At 38.2% G+C, this 25,860-nt stretch overlaps 1 protein-coding gene across 1 annotated transcript in view; it reads left to right on the top strand.

Annotated features, from left to right (window-relative positions):
* The window catches only part of TAF1B (TATA-box binding protein associated factor, RNA polymerase I subunit B), a 52,280-nt gene that overhangs the window by 846 nt on the left and 25,574 nt on the right, over positions 1-25,860 (top strand). The window contains exons 2-8 of the mRNA XM_032497006.1: positions 610-708; positions 4,173-4,260; positions 6,654-6,751; positions 8,618-8,713; positions 11,091-11,244; positions 15,536-15,692; positions 20,828-20,927. Coding sequence (XP_032352897.1) covers positions 610-708; positions 4,173-4,260; positions 6,654-6,751; positions 8,618-8,713; positions 11,091-11,244; positions 15,536-15,692; positions 20,828-20,927 — 792 coding nt within the window. The remainder of the gene's footprint in view (positions 1-609; positions 709-4,172; positions 4,261-6,653; positions 6,752-8,617; positions 8,714-11,090; positions 11,245-15,535; positions 15,693-20,827; positions 20,928-25,860) is intronic.

Consider the following 25,860-nt stretch of genomic DNA (forward strand, 5'->3'; position numbering starts at 1 on the left):
AATGGTTAACGTCTATAAATGCTACATTAATGAAATGAACAATTAGAACGCACCGTTAGCCTGTATAGCAACGAGTAGGGATCATGTCTGTTCACTCCTGAATCCCCAGCAGCTAGATAAGTGCTTAGTTCATATATGGTTGGTTCTCCTTATATTGCTGAATGAACAACTCAAAACTTGAAATAACCCTAATAAAACTCTGGTTCCTTTATGGTAAGTATGTGTTTTTAGTGTACTGGTGAAAGTTCCAAATGATACTATTTCTGTGTTTTAAGTCTTCTCTGTAGTTAAATCTTGTCACCATTTTTCCTTACAGCATTTTCAAGTTTTATTTACTTATCTTTTTTCCCCCCGTTTTATCCTTACCACCTTTTCTTCTTGTTTTCCCCTCACACACCATATATTTTAGAAACATGTATTAGTTTAATTCAGTTTCAAACTGCTTGGACCGAACTGCTGTTCCCCTTGTTTACAGATAATTTTTCTGATGTGTTTTCTGTTTCCGATGATTCTTTATTGTAGGGTAAAATTGCAGGGAACCCTCTAAATAGAATTTCACGGTTTATTTCAGTACAATGTATTAAATATGGTTTTCCTCTTCTCTTACAGAAAGAGTTCAAAGAACGTTGTACTCAGTGTGCTGCTGTGTCTTGGGGTCTTACTGATGAAGGCAAATATTATTGCACTTCTTGCCACAATGTTACAGAAGTAAGTAACAGATCTCATCTGTGAATTTGCTTGTGCTTTAAAAATTGCAGTTTCAGCCCAATATGTGACACAGTTCTCAAAATAATTGATCTATTCTTAACACTCAGGCAATGCGCAAATTCCAAGAATGTAAACGGTCCTCAAATGCTTACACAAGTGTTAAGGAATTTGTAAAATAGATTTAGGAAAAACTTTTGAAGTTATGATGGGCCATGTATAAAAATGTTTTCCTGATTCAGACAGTATAGTCTAAGGGGAAATAATCAAAATTGCCCTTAGAAGATTGTAGATTTCTTTTTATTAGTACTTAGTTGAGAGTTTTTAATGTGTTGTGGTAGGTAGTTTAGAGGTTTGGAGGATGGAATGTTAGAACGATTGAGGACTATTGGGAATATTCGAAATATGCTTCCTTATCATTATGTCTTTGTACATTACAGTGTTTTCTTATCCATTAATTCATTTCCTCCTTATAACAACCTGTGAACTCTGCTATTAAGCCTGTCTGTTAGAGGGGGCAGCTAGGGCTGGTCAGTTGAGTGAGTTTGCCGAAGTCACACACATAGAAAGTACTGAGCCAGGACGTGAACCTCAGTCTTCTGACTCATGTTCATCTTCCTCCACCACACCTGCCTCTTAGGATAGAGATTGGCATACTGTCCTGTGGATCCTTGGTAAATGAGGCTGCCGTCACACTGGGAGTGCTCGGTCCTGTTCTGGTTACCACACCTTCAGGGCAGTATCATCAAAATAAGCAAGGGTGTGGACAACCTGCTACTGGACAAGCCTAACATGCCAGGACTCTTCTCTATAGAAAAGCGTTTGCTCAAAGTCTACAGAGCCAGGAAGGAACAACTATATTACCTTTGCCATAAAGGCCTAAGACAGGTGAATTTGGAACAAATAAAAGTAACTGTGTGAACTTCTGGTCAGGATGGAGTAACAGGAATCTACCGTAAAGAACTAAAAACCTGGAGAAAATATATGAAAAAGTAAAAAGAAATTTTTTTTTTTCTTAAGAAAAGTAGTTAATTTAGCTTGCAACTCGATCACACAAGAGCTTTTCATTGCTCTTCAGTCTGCAGTGGAAGTTCTTGTCTACTTCCCGTTCAGTCTCACAGAATACTAATGTGTACTCACTCGATGAAATTGTTGGGGTAGTGGATATGTTCATTACCTTGACTGTGCTGATGGTTTTGTGGATACACGTATACACATACACACACATCACACTGTACACTTTAAATATGTGCATTTTGATCCTTTCTGCTTTGATGCATGTTGAGACATCAGCAGTTTTTGCTTTTGTACCAGCAGTGCAGTTTAAACACAGTGAAGGAAGAATGTGTCTAAATTGACTCTTCACCATTAGCAGATGAAGTCAGCACACTATTTCTGTAGAAATTAAACTACATTAACTTGTAACTTCACTTAGAAACTAATCACTTCTTTTATTTCTGTCTTTGATAGTGTTTCTGTTCGTCTCTGTCAGATAGAATCTGCTGCAGTCATTCTTTAACCTGAAAGATCCTAATACAACTATTTCCACATTTGAAAGATATCAGCCCATACGGAATAACTTGTCAAGAATGTAGCATTCCTTATGAAACGAATATATGTATGTATATGCATGACTGGTACATTGTGCTGTACACCAGAAATTGACACATTATAACTGACTGCACTTCAATTAAAAAAAAAAATGTAGCACTCTTGAGGGTGGGCAACATCTTTATTTAGGCCAAGAAGCTATCCCAGTGCCTCCCCTGTGATAGGCAAAGCTGTGTGTTGCACAACCTCAGTGGTTCTCCTGGCTCTGTGGCAGGCAGGCATTTCTTCATAGAGAATACGGCATGATTGGTGCTGCCTGGCATGTGGTGGCCTGGTGTGGTGGTGCTGAAGTCCAGCCGGCGGGGGGCAGTTACACCTTCAAAGAGTAGAAGTCATGATACAACTTTCCCTAATTTTCTGCTCCTTTCACTGCCCTTGCACTTACTCTGTATATAATTCTCATGTTCTAGATCCTCTCCACAATCTGGAAAAGACCTCCTGAACTGATAAAGGAATTAGAATGTTACCTTGGTAGATTTTATACAGGAAAAAGTTTTTCAGGCCTTAAATCTGTCCAATTTATATTATAGACATTCTTGCAAGCATTCCATAGGTATTTAATAAAGGAGTAGTCTAGAATTATATGAGTTTAATAGATTTTTATAATCGTAAGAGCAAATTTATTGTAGAAAATTAGGAAATTATGAAGATGAAAGCTAAAATCACCAGTGATCTCAATACACATCTCAATAGCTTCCATTTAATCCTTTTTTTTTCTTTTTTTCTGTGTATGAGAAGGTAAAGGGGACGTGAGAGAGTACTGCTGAATCTTCTGTCTTAATAAATAATTTCCCTGTGTTATTCTAAACATTTGTGGACCTGTTAATTGACTGTATAAATATTCCACGATGTAACCTTCAGTAATTTAATGAATTATAGCTCCAGTTTGGATATTTAGCTTTCTCTAGCTTTTAGTTGTTTCACATTTTATCTAATCCAGATTTTAAGCCTTTCTTTTCCTGCCTATTCTTTATAGGTTTTACCTGTCTTTGCGGGGTAACTGCTTTTGTGTGTATTCTGGCATGTCTTATGTTCTCAGTATGGCCAAGCCAGTCCACCAGAACTGCTTTGAATGTGGTTTCAGAGACTAGAGCGAATACATTCCAAAAATCCTGTTGTTAGAGACATTTCTTTTATTCTTAATGAAAGTTGAAGATAAATTTCATTCCAAATCTCTAAATTTAGACTAACATATAAATGTTCCTTGTTGGTTAAAAATCTTCATCTTTTCTCCATCATTTAATGCTTTTATATTTTGCTTGTGAGAGAACTAGAATCTTTGGTACCAGCCTTTGAGAGCACTTAGAATTGAAGACTTTGGGATGAATTGTACTCACCGTTTAATCAATCTCAAATCCTATAGGTTTGACTAAGAATAAAAAGTCGTACTTTTATAATTTCATAAATGAAGCTATTTTAGAGTATTATTCAAACACATAGAAAAGTAGGATGAAACTGATGTGTGTGTAGCTTAGGCATTACTGACTACAGTAAGAATGGAAATTATATTAATTTCAAAGTATGTTTTGGATGGAGAAAAAAATTGAATAAATTTGACTTTAGGTTTGTGGTTTGAAACAATTAAAAATTAATTTAAAATAACAGTTTATTCATTTGACAAACATTTATTTAGTGCTTACTATGACACAGACACAGGTTAGGTACTGAGAAGTCTTAACTCAGAAAGCAACATAAGGTTAACCAGAATGTTACAGTTGATATAATTTTCCCCAAACATTACCATTATTGGTCCTGCTATTCACAGTTTAGACCATTATAATTCCCAGAGCATGCTTTGAAATGTATTTAGGGAGATGTAAAACTATCTTTCAATGGTCTGTTTCTGTTTCCTTCAGAGATCTAAAGAAGTTGTAAACACTGAGGCTATTCCTAATACTAAAATACAAGCCATCAACCGGGGGCTTAAAAGAAAACAAAAACTTGGTAAGCACTTTCTTCATATGTACTTAGCATTTTTCAGTTATGTTTTCACTTTCCTGATTCGGGGATGTGCAATAGAATTTTAAATAGATTCTAGAGAAGTTGTCAGAATTTCAAGCAGGTAATCCAAAGTAGAATTAAAGTGGGTAGTTATTGATGGTAAAATTGGAAGCAGATGTCTTAAAGCATGTCCATTTTTTATTCTGCTTGTTGTTAATGACTTGATTTTCCAGTGGAGCAACTATTATGCAAAAGGCAATAGCAAAGGGAGCATATTTCCTTTTTATCTGTTGGCATATGTTTTTCTGTTCTGTATCTGTCATTATATGATTTTCTGTGCTTTTAAAAAAATGCTTATTTTCTGAAATGATTCAACTATAAAGTTGTCAGGCGAGGTGAGTTAAACATGATATTCAACTTTCAGAAATCCATTTCTCACACTGAATTCTGAACACACCCTTTTAAAATAGGGGAAATTGTTTTCCTTTAAAGTAACCTCAGCATGGGTGTGCTTTGAAAGGTAATCTATTTCATTAATCCAATGAGTACATATAATTAACCATTATTGAGAAGAATCTGAGGTAAAGTTTAGCTGATGCTTTTACTTCTGTGACTGGTTGCCTCGGGCCAGATTCCCAAGCTTGAAACTAGGCTAATGATAATGTGGGCTCTTCTACATGAGGCAACTCTAAGGATACCCACAGGAACTGTGTATGAAATGTTGATGAAATTTCTATATGAAGTACATTGGCATTCTTAGAATAACAGAGAAAATGCTTAAAGGCTAACTCGTGTTTCTGTTTAACCTTTAGTAATGACTGTTTTTATTGGGCTAAAACCTGATTAATTACATTTTGTTAGCGTAAGACCTGGTTAATTTGGACTTGACCTATCTAAATAATTAACGTGTATCATTTAAACTTGAGTTGCTGAAGGAACTGTAGGTCCTTCAAATTAGATGTCAGGTCTTACATTCAACCTCTTTGCCCTTAGTGTCTTCATCTGTAAAGTGAGAGTGTAATACTGTTTGTTATATAGAGTCGGAACCCAAACTCAGAATTTAAAATATGACTTTGTCAGTTTGTCAGAATAGTGTGTGGGAAGAAGTGAGCAGACACGGATACAGCTTGAAGAGTTTAAACCCCCTCACCTTTGGAATGCGTCAGAATTACAGGCTTTCTGTTTTACTCATATACAACCTGAGACCCTTTACAGAAATGGAGTTAGTCATCAGGGTGGGGAGACCTTGTGACACTGAGGTGAGGGAGGGGAACAGGAGTCCCTGAGACCTTCTGCTGGGGAGAGGGCATCTTGAAGTCATAGTAACAGACTTCAGAAGCTGTGTGCAAAAAGTGCTGATAACATACCTTTCAAAGAGTGACAGTATTTGTCCATCAGGGAGGAGTAAAACATAAGGGTCTTAACAGATTTTAACATTTTCTTTAACTGCTAGTTTTATTTAAACATGTAGTTCTATCTTTTATAGTGGCAGATCTCTTCCCAATCTCTTAGGGTTGTTCTGAGGATTGAAGAAAATAACCTGCTAAAAATACCCAGCAGACACCTAGTAACCAGGCAGAGCTCAGTAAATCTTAGTTTTCCAGCTTTCAGCTTCACCCTGTAGCCTGGAACCATCTTGAGAAAAGGAGAGTGCTGCTGTACAGTTTTCTTTCTTTCTTTCTTCCTTCCTTCCTCCCTCCCTTTCTTTCTTTCTTTCTTTCTTTCTTTCCTCCCTTCTTCCTTTCTTTCTTTCCTTCTTTCCTCCCTTCTTCCTTTCCTTTCCTTTCTTTCTTTCTTTCTTTCTTTCTTTCTTTCTTTCTTTCTTCTTTCTTCCTTCCTTCCTTCCTTCCTTCCTTCCTTCCTTCCTTCCTTCCTTCCTTCCTTCCCTTCTTTCTCTCTTTCTTTCTTTTCTTACTGCCCTTTCCTGCAGTCATGGAGCTTCCCATCTTGGCTTGTGTTCATTCATTCTCCACATACTCGTTGTTCCCTGTCTTGTGATTTGGAACAGAGGAGCGGTGGACCCAGTGGCTGCGTGTTGAGTAGCCTTTCATTTAGGGTTCTGCTGGGCTTTGTTCAGTTCAGTATACGTTTATAAAACTTAGTTCATTTTTTTAACATGATGATTATTCATTTTTCTGCCTCATACATTAATATTTCAGAAAAATTATAGTTATTTACGCTATTTAAAATCTGATCAGTTATTAAAGTCATGTTTAGCTTTAGCATTTGGGTATAGATTCCCCAGACTGGAAGCAAGAGAATGTAAGAATGGAAACTCTACTTGGGTAGGAAAAAATTTCAGTTGTAGTGTGTAAAACACAATTGGAACCATGTAGCAGCATTATAGTTAGTAAGTTAGGAATGCTAACATCTGAAACATGTCATTTGTCACTTAGAGAAAGGCTGGGATTGGTATGTGTGTGAAGGTTTCCAGCACATACTTTGTCAACAAGCAGACGCCTTACAGACCCTTGGAGTAGGCCCAGAGTTAAAGGTAAGTCCATTTGTATCTGGGTGTCAGCTTCACATTTTGTTGTTTGAGGAACAGTAGGTTTAGAGTAAGACTGAGGAGAATAGTAGGGCTGTCAGTAATAACAAGACCTACTGGAAGAATCATTTTCCAAATGACTTGCTTTAATCCTTTTACTAGGCCAGCAATTCCCGAAGTGTGTTCTACAGGATGTAAATAAGCAATACATCCAAAAGATGGATAATAAAGGTTTTGGTCTTCAGATACTTAGGAAACATTGGGTTAAAATAAAACAAATAACTTTGCCCACTCCTTGGTGCCTTTTATGGGTTAATGTTCTTCTTTAACTTTTAAGGGGACGTGATATACAGTGTTGGAGAAGAACACCCTTTGTGTGTGTATGTGTGTGTAGCATCCATGAGGTCCTGAGTTCTAGAGAATGCACTTCGGGGAGTGAGACATTAAACCAGTGGTTTTTAAACTTGAATGTGTGTAAGAATCACGGGGAGGGCTTGTTAAAACCACAGCTTGCTCGACCCCATCCCCGTTTCTGACGAAGTGGGTCTGGAATAGGGCCTGAGCATCTGCATCTCTAGCAGGTTCCCAGGGGTCCTGATGCTCCTGGCCCAGGAGCCACACTGACTTGGCCGTCTCTCAGGTGACCATGGGATCCCACCTGTTATTTGGATTTCATGTTCCCTCAGCTAGTTGAAGCCATTTCTGGAATTCTTTAAAAAATTGGTTACTAGACAAGTAGTTATTATACAGTTGCTTTATGCCCATCATTGGAAACAAAGTGCTTAGCAATTCAACTTAGCTGGAGAGAGGATTTTATGCATATATGGAATGAGTAAACATGAAGTTTTATAAAAATAGGTGCAGAAATAACAACAAGGGCAGACAGGAGGGAGGAAGGTCAATGTGTACCGAGGTCACAAAGAAGAGATTCGTACAGGAGCCTCTGCTGTTCAGACCAGTGTCTGCAGCAGGTCAGAGCAGTGGCCCCTAGACCAGTGTGTGGCCTAAGCGGACGCTGAGCCTCACCCACGATGGTCACTGCATTAGATCAGGTTCCTGGCAGGCTGGGGACTTGTGAATCTGGTTTCTTCTGAGTAGTCACCCTGTGTATAGGTGCACATAGCTTCAGGTAGTTACACCGAACAGCTTCAGTGGGGATTACTCCTGTATAGCTTTCTACCTGCTTCATCTGGGTTAATCCTGAAAACAGTTTCTCTGAAATCAGCCAATGAGCATAACCAGTTAGACCTGACCAGTCTCATGGCACAGGAATGACATTAGGATTAGAACGCAGGCTCCAGAAACAGAACTGACTCCAAATCCTGTCCATGGCTTTTCTGCTTATTGGCTGGGTCACTGTGGCAGAGTTACTCAGTATCTTCAGTGGTAAGAGGAGGGTTAATAGCTATCCTGCAGTGCTGTGTTAAAGCTCATGGATGCCTTGTCCCTAGTGGGTGATGAACAAATGCACAAGTTGTTTCGTTTGTTTTGTTTGTTTTACTTTCACTTGGGTTGGGGTGGGAGGGTCAGTAGGTCACCAGACCCAGTGGTAGCTCTGTAGTCACATGTAAGTTGCTTGCTTTCTCTGAATCTTAATCTACTTGTAAAAGGAAGGGATTCTACTAGGTGACTTTAAGCAACTAGTCCTTCCTTCCCTAAGATGTAAGATTTAGAAGAGTTTATTCAGTGTTTTCCATATACCTGCTATTGAAATGATAATTCTTTTTAAGGACAATTAGATAAGAAAGGTAGGAACACATTTAGATGGAAGGCAATATGTAAAGTATGAGAGATTAGAGCTTCCGTGGTATAGATGTGCCAGTATATTTGTCATCATAACCTGAATCACCACTCGTTTCCCTTCCACCTTAGAATGAAGTTTTACATAATTTTTGGAAGCGCTACCTTCAGAAGAGCAAGCAAGCGTATTGTAAAAACCCAGTTTATACCACTGGAAGGAAAACTGCGGTAAGTCTGGGAAGTGGAACCAGAAGACATTTCTAGGAAGAGGTAGAGATTAAGATGAGGTTGAACCTTTCCTGGGTTTATGGTGCTTGTCAGAGGCTTTTCAGTGAAGAAGTTTCCCTTATACTCCAGAAGGATGGGGTCACTGACCTAGATGCTGAAATTAATTTTGACTTCTTATTTGACCAGTGGAAACATAAAGAAATGTGTGGTTAAGTTTCTAAATAGGAGCTTAAGGAATTTCTATCACGGTACTGTTAAAAACTTTTTTGCATGTTATTCTTTTTGCTTGGAACACCTGTTGCTTTACCTGGCACTTCAAGATTCAGCTCAGTTACCAACTCTTCTCAGAAGCCATTAGGTGGTGAAAACTAAATGTAGGTGCTTCATCGCCGCACCCCATCCATCAGTTTGCTTCTAACTGCTTTATAAATATGCCACGGGTCAATTTATTTGGGGTAGGGGAGGGTTCTACTGCTGAGAAGTGCAGGCTTGATAAGTGTGTTTGATGTGTTTGGTATGTGATACTTACTCTCCAGGGCTGAGAAGAGATTCTGAATCTATTTGACACACGTTTGTTAAGAGCTTGGAAACTTGGCTCAGTGTTTTCCTTGTTTGGTGGGAGTCTCATAGGTTCCACATGCAGAGTTTAGTGACCCAGCAGTGAAAGGGATAGGTCCTAAGAAGAAAAAGTTTAGAAATAACAGGTGGAGCAGGACTATTAATAGTTCAATTTTGGATGTAAGTTTGAGACAGCTATTGGACATCCAAGAAGAACTGTCAAGTACTTAGATATACAAGTCTTCAGTTGAGAGGAGCAGTCTGGGCTGGAGATATAAATGTGGAAGCTGTCAGCTTACAGTATAATCATCAAATCTAAAATGCCATTGTTTGTGCGATGCACCGTTAGGTACCCTCAAGAAAGAAAGAAAATCATGTTGCAAATTAGATTGTGATGTGCCATTGATTGTGAGATACATCCTGATTTCAAGGATGTCAAAATATGGAGACGGGGTGTGCGTTGTGGAGGTGAAAACAGTAGAGTAGTAGATGGTATTTAAACCACAAGACATCCCTGAGGAGTGAAGCCAGAGAAGAGGACTGAGAATTGAGCTTGGGGCCACTCTAGGATTGAGTTGTCTGGGATAAAAGAGGAACCAGCTGAGAAGTCTGAGGAACAACTGATGAGGTAGGAGGAAAGCCAAGAGAGTGAGAGGGGGCATTATGGAAACTAAGGAACAAAGTATCTCAAGAAGAGGGCAGTGATCATCTGTGAGAAACGCTGCCTCTGGGTCAGGAAGGAAGAGCCAAAAAGTGACCAGTGGAGCAGTGGGGAGCAAGTCTGGACAAGTCTCTCAAGGCTTTTGCTGCAAAGAAGTACAAAGAAATTGCATTGTAGCTGGAGTCAAGGAGAGTTTTGTTTTTTTTAAGTGGAATTCATGATGGTGTACTGCTAGGAGTGATACAGGAGAGACATTCTTGACGGAGGAGTAGAAGTGAGTGATGATCTTTGAGTGGAGAGGGGTGGGATTGAGTGCACCAAGGGAGGAACTGGCTTTAGACGGGAGCTTGGCCAGTGCACTGGAAGAATCGGACTGAGGGCAGAGCGTGAGGCAGAGTTGCTGATGGATGGTTGCCTGCGGGAGCCTGTGGAAGTTTCTTAGGATTGCTTCAGTTTTCTCAATGAGTCTCTGCTTATCAGCCAGCTTTATGGTTGCCTGGTCTCTTGTGGGCTTGCCTGTCGGGAGGGAAAGTGCTTAACAGAAGACATAAGCATTATCCTGTCCCTGATTTTTTTGCTTCATTCTCTGAGTTTCTTTATTATGAGCTTTATGTCCTCATAATAAGATCAAGTTTCTTGGCCTGCATGGCTGAGAGTGTGGTTTTTTGATTGTGGTAGTTCCCCAAGGTGGTAATGTGACCAGTTAATGAGGCCTTTAGGTAGCCAGCCAGCTGACCTTCCTTAGGGCCACTCTGACCACCATTTCAGCGACATGTGTGTGAAAAATTAAACAATGGTGAGAGATAGTCCCTGTCCAACCTCAGTGTGCCTGGGTCATTATTGACACTTGATGTTTTTATTAGTGTAGATACCAGAGCTGCAAGAGCGCTGTTAGTTACAGGGAGAAGGAGGCCTGGTATGGCTGCTGCCTCCTCGCTCCCACTTGCGTGGAGCCCCTCTCCGCGGAGCATTGCCAGGAGCTGCTGGGGAGCCCTGGCAGAAGTCAAGGTCTTTTGGTCTCAGGGACGGGGCAGACACAGGTGTCTGGAGTGATTTCTTTCCTGGTGTTTGTGATGCTCAGAAATTGTTCAAGTTTGTGGAAATTAATTGTGTTGTCACTTCCCATGCAATAATAATTTATATTATTTTACAAATTAGGTATTAGAAGATAATCCAAGTCATTCAGACTGCGATAGCGCCCCTGAGCTGCTGAGTGACTTTAGCTGTCCTTCTTTTGTTGAAAGTGGAGCAGAGTCTCAGCCTGATGGCCATGCTCGAAAGCCTTTCTCCATCGTCAAAGCACCACAATCAGGTAAAAATGAGAATCAGACTACCTAGAATTTTAAAGCTGGTAATGCCTCTTACAAATAATGTAGTCCACTCTCTTCATATTCCAAGAAAGGGAACTTGGCCTAGCAGGGAAAAACAACTTGTTGAATCATATGGCAAGGAGAAAGGTAAACTAAATGAAATCCTAGTGCAATTTTTTAAGAGGTACATTGTCTCCATACGACTTTTTGGGTGTGGTTTTTCAAGGGAGATGTACAGTAAGGAGATTCAGAGAGAAGGAGGTTAGCTCAGTAAGGCCAGGTGTAATATGCTCAGAGTTTTCAGAGAAAAGTTGCAGCTGAGAAATGATAGAACTTAGCCCTGTGGTAAGACAGGCAAGAGTCAAAGATAATACGCCCAGTTTCTCAGCAAAAACTAATGCAAGCTGATAAAAGCTTACCGTATTATGTGTGTATGTATGTATGTGTGTCTTACTTTCCGATTTAATTCCATGATTTAAAATAGATAAGGAATAGTTTAAAGGTTACAGATATAGACCTTCTCCTCAAAGCATTTATTCATGATTTTAGTTGTTTCCATACTCCTTTAAAAAAACAAAACATGGTGGTAAACAGAGCTCAAAGAGCAGACCAAACTTTTATTATAGATTGCTAGAATCTGATGTGTGCTGTTAGAGTTCTTTGGGAGATAGCTTCCAAACCCTCTGGTGTTTGGGATTGTTGAAATCTATGTCAAGTCTGGTTATATGAAATTTTCAACAAAACATTTCTGGTATGGACTGCTTCTTTGCAAGCGCCTTGCCCTCCAAAGATTAAAAATTCGTTTTATGAGCATATTTGCATTTCTTGTTGGACTGCACAGTGACACAGAGAGTTGTCTTGTTATTTGTTTGGTTTTCTATTTAGTATTAATCTATGATTTATTACTAATGTATCTCCACACTTCCTCTCAGTTCTAAAAGTCTCCCAATTCCGTAGATATTCTGTCAGTTTCATCTTCTGGAAGAGACTTTCTGGAGCTTCTGACCTGCTCTGGTGTAGAGTGGTGTATCTCTACACCTGTGTCCCAGCTGTTTTGGGGATCTCTTTACCACCATCCTGAGGAATCTGTCACCTCTCTTTTGTTAGATTTCTTACGTCCTTGATCTCACTCCATCTTCTTTCTTGGTTTACTCCTTCATTGTGCTGGAGCATCTTTATTTTATTTTGCTGAGGATATGTTCTTTCCTGCTGATTTGAAAATTTGTTTTAGCCTCTGCTTTTTATATTAGAGATTTCTTCAGGTGTTTAATGAGCCTAAGAAGGCTAGTCCTGTTTAAGAATGGAGATTGAAAAGTTTGATGGAAAGCTTTGTACCCATGGTGAATCTTCTCAGCTCTGCTCTACTAGAGGGTGATCTAGCTGGTTTTTCTTAGTGAACCTCCAGCATCTTTAAATCTTTTCTCCCTGAGCTGATGAGGTTTTCCAGAAAAATCTCTGTGTCTTTTATTTGGAGAGTATAATCCTGGCCCTTCTGGGACCTGGGTGGGAAGAAGGCCTCAGGGGAGTAGGGAAATGGCTCAATATTCAATATGTAACTTTAACTTAATCCTATTTTCAGTAAGATGCCCCTACCATCAACTGTGTATGTGACTGACATGTCCTATTCCAGAGAACCCTTTGTTTTACCGTCTCTAGAGGAGAAATTTCCAATTTTGTACCAAGACTGGGGAGAAGCCGTCTTTGCGTGGAGTTTGAGGAGGAGTCTGGGCACCTAACTTCTTAACCAGACTTTGAAGCAGTCCTCCTGGTGTTAGTCCTCCTTCACTCAATTTCCAGGGGTACCTGGTTTAACCAATTCCTGAGCCTTCCTTAGAGGTCCCAGGGGAGAGTTAGGTTGATTTCTGGCTTTCCCTGTTGCTGGCTTTGAACCCAGCTTTCTTAGCACTGCTAAGGCAATAATAATCACCTGTCCATTTGCTTTCCAGCTTTTAGAATTTTATTGCGGTTGTCTCCTTTTCCATATTGTTTGTTCTTGCATTTACATCTTTAAGAAATTTCTTTGTGATTGTAGTGGGACAGAACAGAGGCTCATGTATGTTTTCAGTCTGCCATCTTAACTGCAAGTACCTACGTCTTGTTATTTATATAATACATATAGAATTTTTAAAATAATATTTTATTGAAATCTGTGGGTTTGCATAGCCTTTTAAAACAGCAGTCTTCAGACTTCAGCATCCGTCAGAGTCGCCTGGAGGGCTTGTTAGACCACAGGACTGCTAGGCGCAGGAGTTTGCATTTCTCATAAGTTCTTAGGCGACGCTAATACACCTGGTGCAGGGACTGTACTTTGAGAGCTACTGATCTCATTGTGTAAATTGTTATGCACTGTTTCATTGCACAGAGTTACTTAATTAAATTTCCATTTCAGTCACTTAGGTTGTTTTCAGCTTTTTTCATATCACAGTGTTGCTACAGCATACCCTGACCCTAAATCTTTGCATGTTTTAAAAATCATTTCACCAGGATGAAATCTTAGAAGTAGAACAGTTAGACCACTTGTCACCAAGTATTTATTGGACTCCTCCTCTGTGCTGGAGGCTGTTCTGAGTACCCAGGACGCAGTGGTGAGCAAGACTCTCTGTCTTCAGGGTGCTTAGATTGCAGTAGGAGGAGCTGGACATTAAATGCACACATAAAAAAGAAAAGTTCAGTTACTGATGAATGCTAGAAAGGATTTACAGGGCTTGGAAAGGGGATTTTGAGGGATAATTTGGAGAGTTGTTGCCCAAGAAAGCTTGCAGTCTCAGGGCCATTCCTAGTCCTGCTCTTCTGTCTACCCGCACTCCTGGCTTTAAGCACCAGCTCTATCCTGACGACTCTAAAACTCCTCTCTCTTGCCCAGCTCCCCTCTGAACTATAGGATTTTTATATCCAGCTGCCTACTCAACATTTCCATTTGTATGTTTAATAAAATCTTGCATTTAACATGTGCAACTCTGATATCTTGATCTCTCTTGTCAAACCTGCTCTTTCGCCGTCTTCCTTGTCTCAAGAAATGACATCTCCATTCTCCTTGTTGCTCAAGCCCAAAACCTTAGAATCCTACTTGTCTTTTCTTTTTCTCATACTTGACATCCAATCTAGCAGCAAATTCTTTTGACTCTGCCTTCAAAATATGTCCAGAATCCAACCACTTGTCACCATCTGCAGTGCTGCCACTCCAGTACAAGTGCCCTTCATTGTGGAATAGTGGTCTCCTGTGTGCCCTCCCAGAACGCCGTTCTTCATTGCAGCCAGAGTAGCCTTTTAAAAAATATAAATGAGATCATGTTGCTCCTCTGTTCAAAACTCTCCAGATGTTCTTATCATACTTAGAATAAAATCCAAAGTACAAACCATGACCGACAAAGCCCTTTAATAATACGATTTCTTATTCTCACCCGTCATCTCCTACCACCTTCCCTCCATCTGTGATGCTCTCACCACACTGGCTTCCTTGGTGTTCCTTCAGGTTGACTCTGCTGATGCACTTGGTGTTCTTCCCCTGGTCCTCGAGACTTACTCTTTGAATTCATTCAGGTCTCTGCTCAGATGTCACCTTCCCAAAGAGGCTTCTCTGACCACCCATGTTAAATAGCACGTCTCTTCCCGTCCCATAATTTTGTATGCCCCTGTGTTGCTGTTTCTCTGTGTTGCACTTACAAATATCTGTTAATTGTATGTATACGTATATATGTGTATGTATATAGGTTTACTTACTGGCTGTCTCCCATTACTAGTACACAAGTTTTAAGAGAGATGAGATATTGTACACTGTCATTTCCCCAGACCTAGAAGAGTGGCACAAAGAATGAGATGGATAAGTATTTGTGGAATGAATGAGTTGAAGATGAAATCATGCCCGGGGGGGCGGGGGAGGATGCCTGGAGGATGGGAGTGGGACAGGCCGCCTTAGCCAGAGTTTGGAGAACATCTCAGAGAAGGTGTGAGTTGAGGTGTGACTCAAAGGAATTACACATTTTTGCTTTGCTTTGTAATCGTTTATCCTTTTATTTATTTCAAAAATTGTTCGTGTTCACTATGAAAAAATTCAAACGACAAATCCCTCCTTGGAGTCTCAGCTCATCCCACTGCCACAAAGAACCAGCAGTGAGCTTTTTGGCCAGTTTTCTTCTAAATCATCATTGCTCTTTATTGCCAAATTGCTCTTTGTAAAGATTATATCAATAATTTAAGATATTTAAAAATACCTCTTTGGATTTTGCTGTTTTTTTTCTTTTGTTAACCAAAATAGTTGTTTGCACTTAAAAAAATCTCCATTTGTCCCTTAAGAAATGGCATCTATCTGTTCTGGATCTCTTGATGGTGTTGAATATTCTCTACGAAAGGAGAAAGGGATTGTGAAGATGTCTATGCCAAGGACGCTTGCTTTCTGCTATCTGTCCTTACTTTGGCAGAGAGAGACAGTTACTCTCTCAGATCTTTTGAGGTAAGTGGGCCTCTCGTATGATGATGCTTCTGCTGCTTATCTGTGTGAAGTAGGGGACAGCCTTTGGGTATTTTGAATTTTACAAGGAGCCTTAAATTAAGGAAGGGAAAGATTGGGTGGTTGAGTTCTGACTCTGAAATTTAATATTCCCTGGTCTAATAATTCATCTCCTTGGTCTCCTTATTTACATAGTGGAAATAATACTCTTTATCTTACATGGGGTCTTATAAAATTAATTGTCTAGTGTGAGCAAAATGCTTTGAAGATGAAAAGTGACATTTAAGTACCTGAGTAGTGTGAAGTATTTTTCATTTTTAAGTGAGAAGATGAACAGATGACCTTTATGTTGGCAAATGGTAATTAATAGTTACACACAAGCATGCATTGGTGTTGTTAAAGAGCTAAAATATAGAGTATGTTTATAAGGTAAAATTGAAAACAAAACTATTAGAAGAACCTATTATGTAGATAGCATTTACAGTTTTCAAGATAATCTACAGGGTTTTATAGTTAATGAATGAATGATGGTGTTGAATATAAGAATTTCTCATTAAATAGAAGATATGCCAAAGTCATTAATGTATTCATTTTTCCCTTTTCATACTGTGTGTTCTAAATAGCAACATTTGGATTTAATCACTGTGTGAAGTGATTTTTTAAGAGCACAAATTTAGAACCAGACTCCTGGGTTCCAATCCTGGCTCTGCCATTATGTGTTATAGGACCTCTAGTGTAAGTTATTTAATTCCTCTCTGTCTCTGTTTCCTCATTAGTAAAATGAGGCTAAGGATAATAATCTACCTCAGAGGGTTGAAACTACTTTCAATAATTAGTACCACACAGAAAGCACATACATAATAAGAACTCAGTGCTAGTGATGATTGTTCTTGTCTTTTTCATCATCTTCATCATCACTAACACTAGGCCTCTTGATTGAATAAAACACCTCGGTAAATGAGGATAGTGCCTTTGAATTTGGCCACATCAACCGAACAACAAGATGTGGTTAACTCTACATGCAGATGGTCCATGATTCAGTAAATTTTACTGTTAAGTTAAAAACCTCCTCTTGTTCTGGATGCCCTCCCTGGGTGATGTCATCCTCTCCCAAGGCTTTAATTACCACCTATATGGTGATGACTCCTGAATCTATATTTCTAGCCCAGACTTGTCTGCTGAGGGCCAGCCCCGTGTATTCACATACACAGCTGCCTGCTGGACACTACCACTCCATCGTCTACATCCTCCATCTAGCCCCTCCTCCATGTTTCCTCTCTTTGTAAATACCCTGCGCCCTGTTGCATCCCGTACTAGGACTCACCCCTGCCTCCTTCCTCTCTCTATGTATAGTTAGTCATTATATCCTCTCAATTATCCTCCCAAAATAACTCTCAAAACCATTTTTACCCATTCCTCTTGTGTCTATCTTCACCTGGATTCTATCTTCACCTGAATTACTTAGCAACCTCCCAAGTGAGCCTTGTGCCACTCCTATCCATTTTCCTCCTGATAACCAGAGGGAAATAATCTTACAGAAATAGCAGTCTAATCATGTCACTGGAGCTGGATAAAGGGGCTAGGTGTCCTACCCAGGGCAATCAATGAGGGGGTAATAAAACTCTCCTAGAAATCTAACAAGATGGAGAAAATAATATTTGCCCTAAATTCTTCTCAGGGAGAGTATGGTCTGTGGTTGGAAGGATGGGGATAATATCCTACACATTTGTCTGTCTCTCTGTCTCTCCCCACTCTTTCTACTTCTCCCCTGCCCCTCTGTCTCTGTTCATTCTTTCCTCCCTCTTTCCTCCCTTCCCCCTCCAAGGGGAATTCTAAAGTACCCTCAAGGAGATTAGATCTAGTTAGCTGGAGGGCTTTTATTTTGCTCTGTTGACAAATTTGGGACTTGGAGCAATAGGAGAGAAGACTTCACCACTGATCCTCTTTCTCTGCTTTTCTTGAAAAAGCACTCTAAAAGAGTCACAGGTTCTCAAAGCGTGGTCCCCTGACCAGTAGTATCAGCATCACTTGGGAATTTGTTAGAAATGCAAATTCTTGGACCCATCTAACCTGAATCATAAGGTTACTGATCCCGCATGTCACTACCCTGTTTAAATCCTCTAGGAGCATCTGTGGGCCTTAGGATACATTCCTGAACCTTAAAATAGCCTTTAAAGGGCCTTGCCTACCTGGCGATAACAGCAATAATAGATAAAAATAGCCATCATGTATTCATTCCACAAATATTCACTGAATATCTACTCTGTTTAGGTATTGTTCTGGAGTCTAGAACACAGTGAGACACAGTTGTGAATCATATAAATCAAGTCCCTGCTCTAATGAAGTTTAAGGCTAGAGGAGGAAACAGATGAGCAAATACATAAATAAGTAAGAAATGATCAGACAGTGAAGTGCTGTTCAGAAGATTGGAACAGGATGATGTGATAGAGAATGACTCGATGGCTACTTTAGATTGGTTATCAGGGAAGGCCTCACTGAGAAGGTGGAATTTAAGCTGCACTTTGAATGAAAATAGAGCCAGCAGTTGAATATCAGAAGTACTAGCATTCCAGGTAGAGGGGGTGCCAGGCCCTGAAGCAAGAGCCAGCTCTGTATGATCAAGGAGCAGAGGAGGCCACTGTGATGGGAGTAAGAATTTGAAGGAGAAGTCAGAAGATGAGGGCAGGGAGATAATAAGGAAGAGCCAGAAATAGGTCTTTGTAAGCCAAGGGGGAGTTTGGATTTTTTTTAGAAAACTGAGGTATAATTCATATACAATTCACCCTTTTTAATTGTGCGATTCAGTGCTTTTCAGTATATTCACAAGACTGTACAGCCTTCACCTCTCTTGCCAGGACATACTCATCACTCCTAAATAAATCCCCTTACCTATAGGGAGTTTGGCTGTAAGTGATAGTAAGCCCGGAAGATTTTAGCAGGAGAGACGTGATCTGATCTATGTTTTCAAGATCGTTCAGGCAACTGTGAGGACAGTGGGTTCTAGGCAGACAAGGGTGGGAGCAGGGGGCCAGGTGGTCTCTCCTATACTTAAGGCCAGAGATAGTGGCTTGGATGAGGGTGGTGGTGACAGAAGTAGAATGATGCGAAGGGGCTCAGGATATGTTTTGCAGGTAGACACGACTTAATTGTAATGCAATGAGTGCTTCTTAAGTTACCTGTGATGAAGAACCAATTTGTTAACTTTCAGCCTGTCACAGATTGCAACTTTTGAAAAATACAATAAAATTACAAGTAGAGACAGTGTTTCCTGGGGATGTAGCTGGAGTAGTGGTCTGCTGGTTATGAGGGGCATGTGGAATGCTTTTAGTCTATCCCAAGTCCTCTGTCAACTTCTGGATTGATCCAGAGACCCATCTGATAATCAGGAAAATAGGTTGTTTAGAATTTTCATTCATTGGCTATCTTTTGGAAAAGTATGTATTTTTCTAAAAGGAAATGCAAATTCAAAAAGAAAAAAAAATACTTTGGGAAGAGATTAAGAGCAATGGTGAAAGTATAAACAATGAAAATTGTTAAAACCCCAGATGCCCAAGACCTGTTCTGTGCGGACATCCTGTTTTCCCTGGGCAAGTTTCTTGTTCCTACCTCCGCTCCTGCAGCCCTGCGTGTAGCCCTCCACGGGGGCACTGTGGCACTGCCAGTGCTGAGACTTCCACGGCTGTTTGACCTGCTAGGGTCATGATGGGAGCTCTTCATGCCTTTCTTAGTCATCTCTGAACTCCCAACACCTCCCAGTGCTGAATCATCACATGGGAATAATGACTAAATTATTAATACATAAACGTGGAAACGATAGGTAGTTATAAAAATGATAAGCATGCAATACATCCTGCATATAAAATAATATTAAACCAAAAATGTACTTGCAAAATAATAGGAATACTGATTACTATGTCCAATTACTTTCATATGAAATTTTTTTAGATAATGAAAACCTAGCTGGGGGAGGCTTTCCTCTTAGAGCTGTTGTAAAGAACCCTGTGTTATCAAGCTTCACAAAACACCATTTTTACATAAAATATTTACCTTAATTCTCAACATTGAGTAGACTAAAAAGTGAAAAAAAAAATCACATTTATAATTTGAAACTGAATTGAATCAATACTATTCTTTAAGTGCTAGAAAACTGAAAGCCAGATGTCAGGCCAGCTCTCATAACAGCAGAGATTTCAAGGCAAAATATTTTGTGTACTTATTCCTATCTTTATCTTATTTTCCTTAACAATTTTCTTGTTTTAAAAATCTAATATACATATATTAGCACAATTATATATATATAGCACAGATTGCAATACCCCCATTCCTCATTCTCTGTTCTCTGTTTTTTTCCTTACCTAACATTTTTCCTACCTAACATTACTATAGATTTCACTTGTTTTGTTTGGAATCTTTCTCTTACCTCCATGGGAAGACGAATATTTTCCTGTCTTGTTCACTGCTGTAACCCCCAGCCTAGAATAGCGCTAGGTATATAGGACTCAATAACTTTCTGTTGAATGAATGAATGAATTTTAAATAACTGTGTATATGTGGTTATTTATATATATGTGCTATTTTCTTCAAACTCAATAATTTACTCAAAATATTTGACCAGCTACCGTGTACTGGACATTGAGATGGAGTGGTAAACAGATGTTCCTTTCCTTAATTGTTCTTCCAGTGACAAGCACCTGCCATGCGTTGTCGTAGGTACTGGGGACAGAATGATGGACAAGGGAGATACTCTAACAAGGAAGACAGGGATCTAGGAAGGTCTCCCTGAAGAAGTGATTTAAAAGATGAGTAGGAGCTAATCACGTGAGGAAACTGGGATGGAAGGAAGGAACCACATCTTTGAGCCTGGTGGCAAATCTAAGATAAACACACCTTTTAGAAATAGTTCACCTAGGCAGAGACTTAAGAGATCATTAGATAATCAACCAAATGTTTTCTTCACACATGGATGCAGGAAATAATTGATATTTTCAGGTTAATTATCCTTAAAAATATTTAGGCTATACAATATACTCAACTCATTCTTACCTTATCTTTGAAATACAACATGTTTACCTCTTTTTTCTACTTTGCTAAATCAATACGTATCTCTTACTGAAAAAACTTTCTTTTCAAAAATACAGATTTGTTGAAGAGGAGTATATTCCTTACATACATGCTTTTCAACAATTTCCAGAAGAGATGAAATTATATGGGCGTGACAAAGGAATCTTCGCTATAGAGGTAAGCTATTTTCTTTTTTACTTTGTAGTCACTTACAAGACACAGGAGTAATATGACGATTTATATTCCTTTCCTGACTTATTACTTGGAGTTTTTAAAAATTTCATCTAGTTTTTGTTCCGTTCAAATGTGGAACATTAGTCATAATTTAATGAAGAGTAGAATTATTATTTCTTATTTTCCTTATGTAGCTTCCCCTAATCCTTTAAGTTATTCTCAAAATACAGCTATAGGGTGAGGTGTGTGCATTGCAAGTAGGTATGTTGTTGAGATTGTTTTTTTATCTTTTTTAATGGCATCCCATGCTCAATGAGACAAGTCTGAATTTCCTAGGCGTACCTGGGACAATACTGATGCTGTCTTGAAACTGTCACATAGGAGTTTTTTTTTTTTTAATAATTGATTTAAAAATATGTATAATTCATTAATAATTTTAAATTTAGCTGCTAAATGAGCCTTGTTTAAATGTTCTGCTGAAAAGAAAAGATATTTAGTTCAATAATTCTAAGTGTGTATCTTTATATTTGTTCAGTTTTCTTACAGGGACCAAAGATGGAACTGAGCTACATTTTTGCATTAGTTATCAGCTTAGTCTTGGCTTATCTCTGTCTTTCCTCTCTCTCCCTCCCTTCTTTCCACCCTCTCCCTGCCCCTCCCTTTCTTTCTTCCCTTCTCTCTTTCCTCTCACTTAACCTCCAGTGTATTCTGTGTCTTATATCCTAACTGACTGGGTTTTAACCTGATTTCTCAGAGCCATTCATCACTCAAATTATATTGAAATTTTTGCTTGGTTGAGGTTATTTGTACTTTTTGTTGATACCTAAGATTATTACTTTAACTCCCTAACCAAACTGTAAACTTCTCAAGAATAAACACCAGAATTTTATATAGAGTCACAGAATATCAAAACTGAAGGAAAATTTAGAGATCACTTAGTCCACTTTTCTTATTTTTCCAAAAAGGAAACAGGCCTAAGAAGAAATGTGACTTGGAAATAATAAACCTCTACTTCATTAGGGTTTTCATGAGGATTATTTGAGATACGTTCAAAATGCAGACATATCACAGACACTGAAATGGTAAAAGGCTCCCTTCCAGGCCCCAGGGTGGAAAACTTTTCCTCTAAAGTGGAAATTAAGAGGATAATCAAGCTGCCTGGAGAAAAAAATGCATCATTTTTGGAAAATAAAGTTTGTGTTTTAAAAGTCTGTTTAAAAAAAAGATAAAACCTGACAACCTTAAATGTGCCCATTTTTAAGTTTTCTCAAAGTAAGTTCTAGAAAGTCCGTGGATATGACTTACTTTTCATTATAGTATTTTATTATTTTCATTATAGTATTTTATAATTTTGATTACCATAAATTCAGCTTCTTACAAGGGATGTTGCTTCCTGAGCTGGGTTTATATGCTTGGGATTGGTATCTGACCAGTAATTTCCTTTTGAATTAAGAAATTTGGCTTCACTTTATGTATACTCAGACAGATACTCAAACTTCACTCAATAAAAATAATTATTTAAAAAAATTTATTCTGTGTTTTTTCAGATAGTAATAGATCCAATTATTGCCACATGTTTAAATGACTGCAAGAATGACATATAATGTACAGAATCAAGAGAGTGTTATTGTAATAGCCAATGTGGCTTACACTTCTCAGAAGCCTAGTTTAAGCCTTTAGTTAATATTTGCATTGCCCTTCTATGAGCAGTGTGGTAAGAAGTGCCTGCAAGTATTATAGCCACATTTATTTCTGGTGATGTTTCAAGATTTCAGCCTGAAAAATTACATTCTCAATATTGTATCAAATCTAAACTGCCCCTCCTAAGTTTTTATAATTTGAGACCTAAGTTTTATAAATTAAGAGGGGAAATGAGATATGTTTACTTGCTTGGTTTATTTTTGCTCTGAAACCATTCAAATACTAATTTTTACTCATCCTATCAATTACTGAGAGAAGAATATTGAAATCTCCAACTATGATAGCAAGCAACTTTTCTTTCACATTCTATCAGTCTTTGCTTCAGGTATTTTGTAGCACTACTACTAGGTACGTAATTCTTAGGATATTTGTCTTCTTTATGAATTGACTCCTTTATCACTATGTAATGTCCTTTTTTCCCCCTGATAATATTTCTTGTTCCAATGTCTACCTTGTCTAATATTAATATAGCCACTCTAATTCTTTTTTAAATTAATGTTTGTACACTGCATCTTTTTTCAGTCTTTTATTTTTAATTTATCTGTTTCTTAATATTTAAAGTGTATTTCTGGTTGGTAGTGTTAAATCTTGATTTTTTTAAAGCTAGTCTGATAATCTCTGCATTTTAGACTCTTTAGACCATTTATATTTAATGTAACTATAATAATGTTAGGTTTAAATTTACCATCTTGCTATTATTTATCCCATCTGATTTTGACTTCTTTTTTTTTTCTTTTTCTACCTTTTTTGAATTAATATTTTTTTTTTATAATTCCATTTTATCTCCACTATTGATTTATTAACTGTACCTCTAGTTTTTGAAAGATTGCTCTGGAGTTTATAATATTCATCTTTAATGTATCACAGTCTACCTCAAATAGTATTATACCAGTACATGTACAGTGTAAGACCCTTACAGCAATATACCTACTTCCAGTTCCCTTGTCCCATCCCTTAGTGTTAAACATTTTATTTTTACCTGTTAGATATTCCACAATGCATTGGGATTATTTTTGCTTTAAAAAGTCATTTATCTTTTTAAGGAATAATGAAGACTCTGTAATTACTTTGGGTAATGTGGACATTTTAATAGTATCAATTCTTACAATCCATGAGTACAGAATGTATTTCCATATATTTATGTCTTCTTCAATTTCTTTCATCACTGTTTTACATTTTTCAGTGTGCAGATCTTTAACCTTCTTGGTTAAATTTATTCCTAGATAGTTTACCCTTTTTGATGCAATTGTAAATGGGATTTTAAAAAAAATTCTCTTTCTGATAGTTCATTGTTAGTGTTTAGAAATGCAACTGATTTTCTTTTGTTGGGGGGAGGGGATTAGGTTTATTTATTTATTATTTTTAGTGGAGATACTGGGGATTGAACCCAGGACCTTGGGCATGGTAAGCATGCCCTCTACCAATGAGCTGTACCCTACTCCCCGAAGCTGATTTTCATATATTGATTTTGTATCCTGCAATTTACTGAATTTGTTTATACTAACAGTTTTTTCTGGGTGGAGTCTTTAGGATTTCCTACATGTAATACCATGTCACCTGCAAATAGAGATAGTTTTACTTCTTTCTTTTTGGTGTGGATACCTTTTCTTTCTTTTCCCTGCCTAACTCTTCTGATTAGGACTTCCAGTACCACATGGAATAATATCCTTGTCTTATTGTTAGAGGAAAAGCTTTTAACTTTTCACCATTGAGTATGATGTTTGCTATGGGCTTGTCAAATGTAGGCCTTGCCTGATTTCTGATGAGAAGCCAGTCTGCTGTCATTCTTTTCTTTGTTATTCTCTATGTAATTTTTCTTTTTTTTCTTCTAGTTGCTTTTATTTTCCCTTCTAGTTGCTTTTTAAGATTTTTGCTTTATCACTTGTTTTTCATCAGTTGGATTGTGATGTGCCTTGGTATGGTTCCTTCTGCCTTGGGGTTCATTGACCTTAGATCTGTGGGTGTATGGTTTTCATCAAATTTGGAAACTTTTTATTCTTCATTTCTTCAAAAAATTTTTTTCTCTTCACCTTGATTTTTTTCTGGGATACCAGTTACATGTTAGACCACAGCTCACAAAGGCTTCTGTTCTCTCTCGTTTTTTCCCTCAGTGTGTTTTGTTTTGGATAGTTTCTATGGCGATAACTTCAGATTCACTGAGCTTTACTTCTTGAGTGTCTAATACTGCTGTTAAACCCACCTGGTATGTTTTTCATTTCAGATTGTGTATTTTTTTCGTTTCTAGAAGTTTCATGTTAGTCTTTTTTTTTTATTTCCCTCATTATGTTTTCTTTTACATCCTCAAGTTTATTGACAATGTGTATAATAGGTGTTTGAAGGTTCTTGTCTACTCTGTTATTTCTGGTCTGTTTCAGATGATTGGTTTATCTGCTAATTATGTGTCATGTTTTCCTGCTTCTTTGCACGCCTGGTGATTTTTATTGAATGTAGAATTTTATATTGTTGAATACTGGATTTTTATTCTGGTGTATGGCTGGATAACTTGGATGTCAGTTTGATCTTTTAAAGCTTATTTTTAAGATTTTTTTTTTTATGGCTGTTACAGAGCCTTTATATCTGGGACTAATTTAGCTGCACTACTAAGGCATGTCCCTCAGAATTGTTTGGATTCGTTGGGAAAATCCAGTGATTTTTTTCTCCCTTGGCGTTAGGTTTTTTCTTTGCAGATCTCCGGAATTCTCTCTCTGCAGCTTTATCCTCACTGGTACTTCGCCTTCAAATTACAGACACCTCAGTTTCTAGGAACTGCAGCCTCTCCTTAACTCAGCAAGACCACTGGGCTCTGTTTCACTCCCTGTTCCCTATACACAGTTTGGAGACTGCCTCCAGGAGTAATCTGTGGCCACTTAAGTTTCTCTTCTCAGGGGGTATAGTCCTGTGCTTCCTTTTGCCAGTGCCTGAAACTGTTGTTTCATGCATTTTTTTCCTGTTCTATGTTTGTAGTAGGAAGTCAATTCCTGCAGTAGTTAATCCTTCATGGGCAGAAACAAAAGTGTTCCAAATACTAATTTTTAGACATTTAGAAGTAGAATCATTGTTTAGATGCTTTTTAGGTGAGTATTACCTAAACCATTCTTTCTTGAATGCCTAAAAGTATCTTACTGCTCATTCATTCTTGGATTAAAAAAAAATCATATTCATGAATATTATCTAATCTTTGCTTCAAAATTTTCTACAGTTATTGGAAGGTCATGGTTATAGGATTTTGTTCATA

This window comes from Camelus ferus, chromosome 15 (assembly GCF_009834535.1).
Source record: "Camelus ferus isolate YT-003-E chromosome 15, BCGSAC_Cfer_1.0, whole genome shotgun sequence".
Lineage (NCBI taxonomy): Eukaryota > Metazoa > Chordata > Mammalia > Artiodactyla > Camelidae > Camelus > Camelus ferus.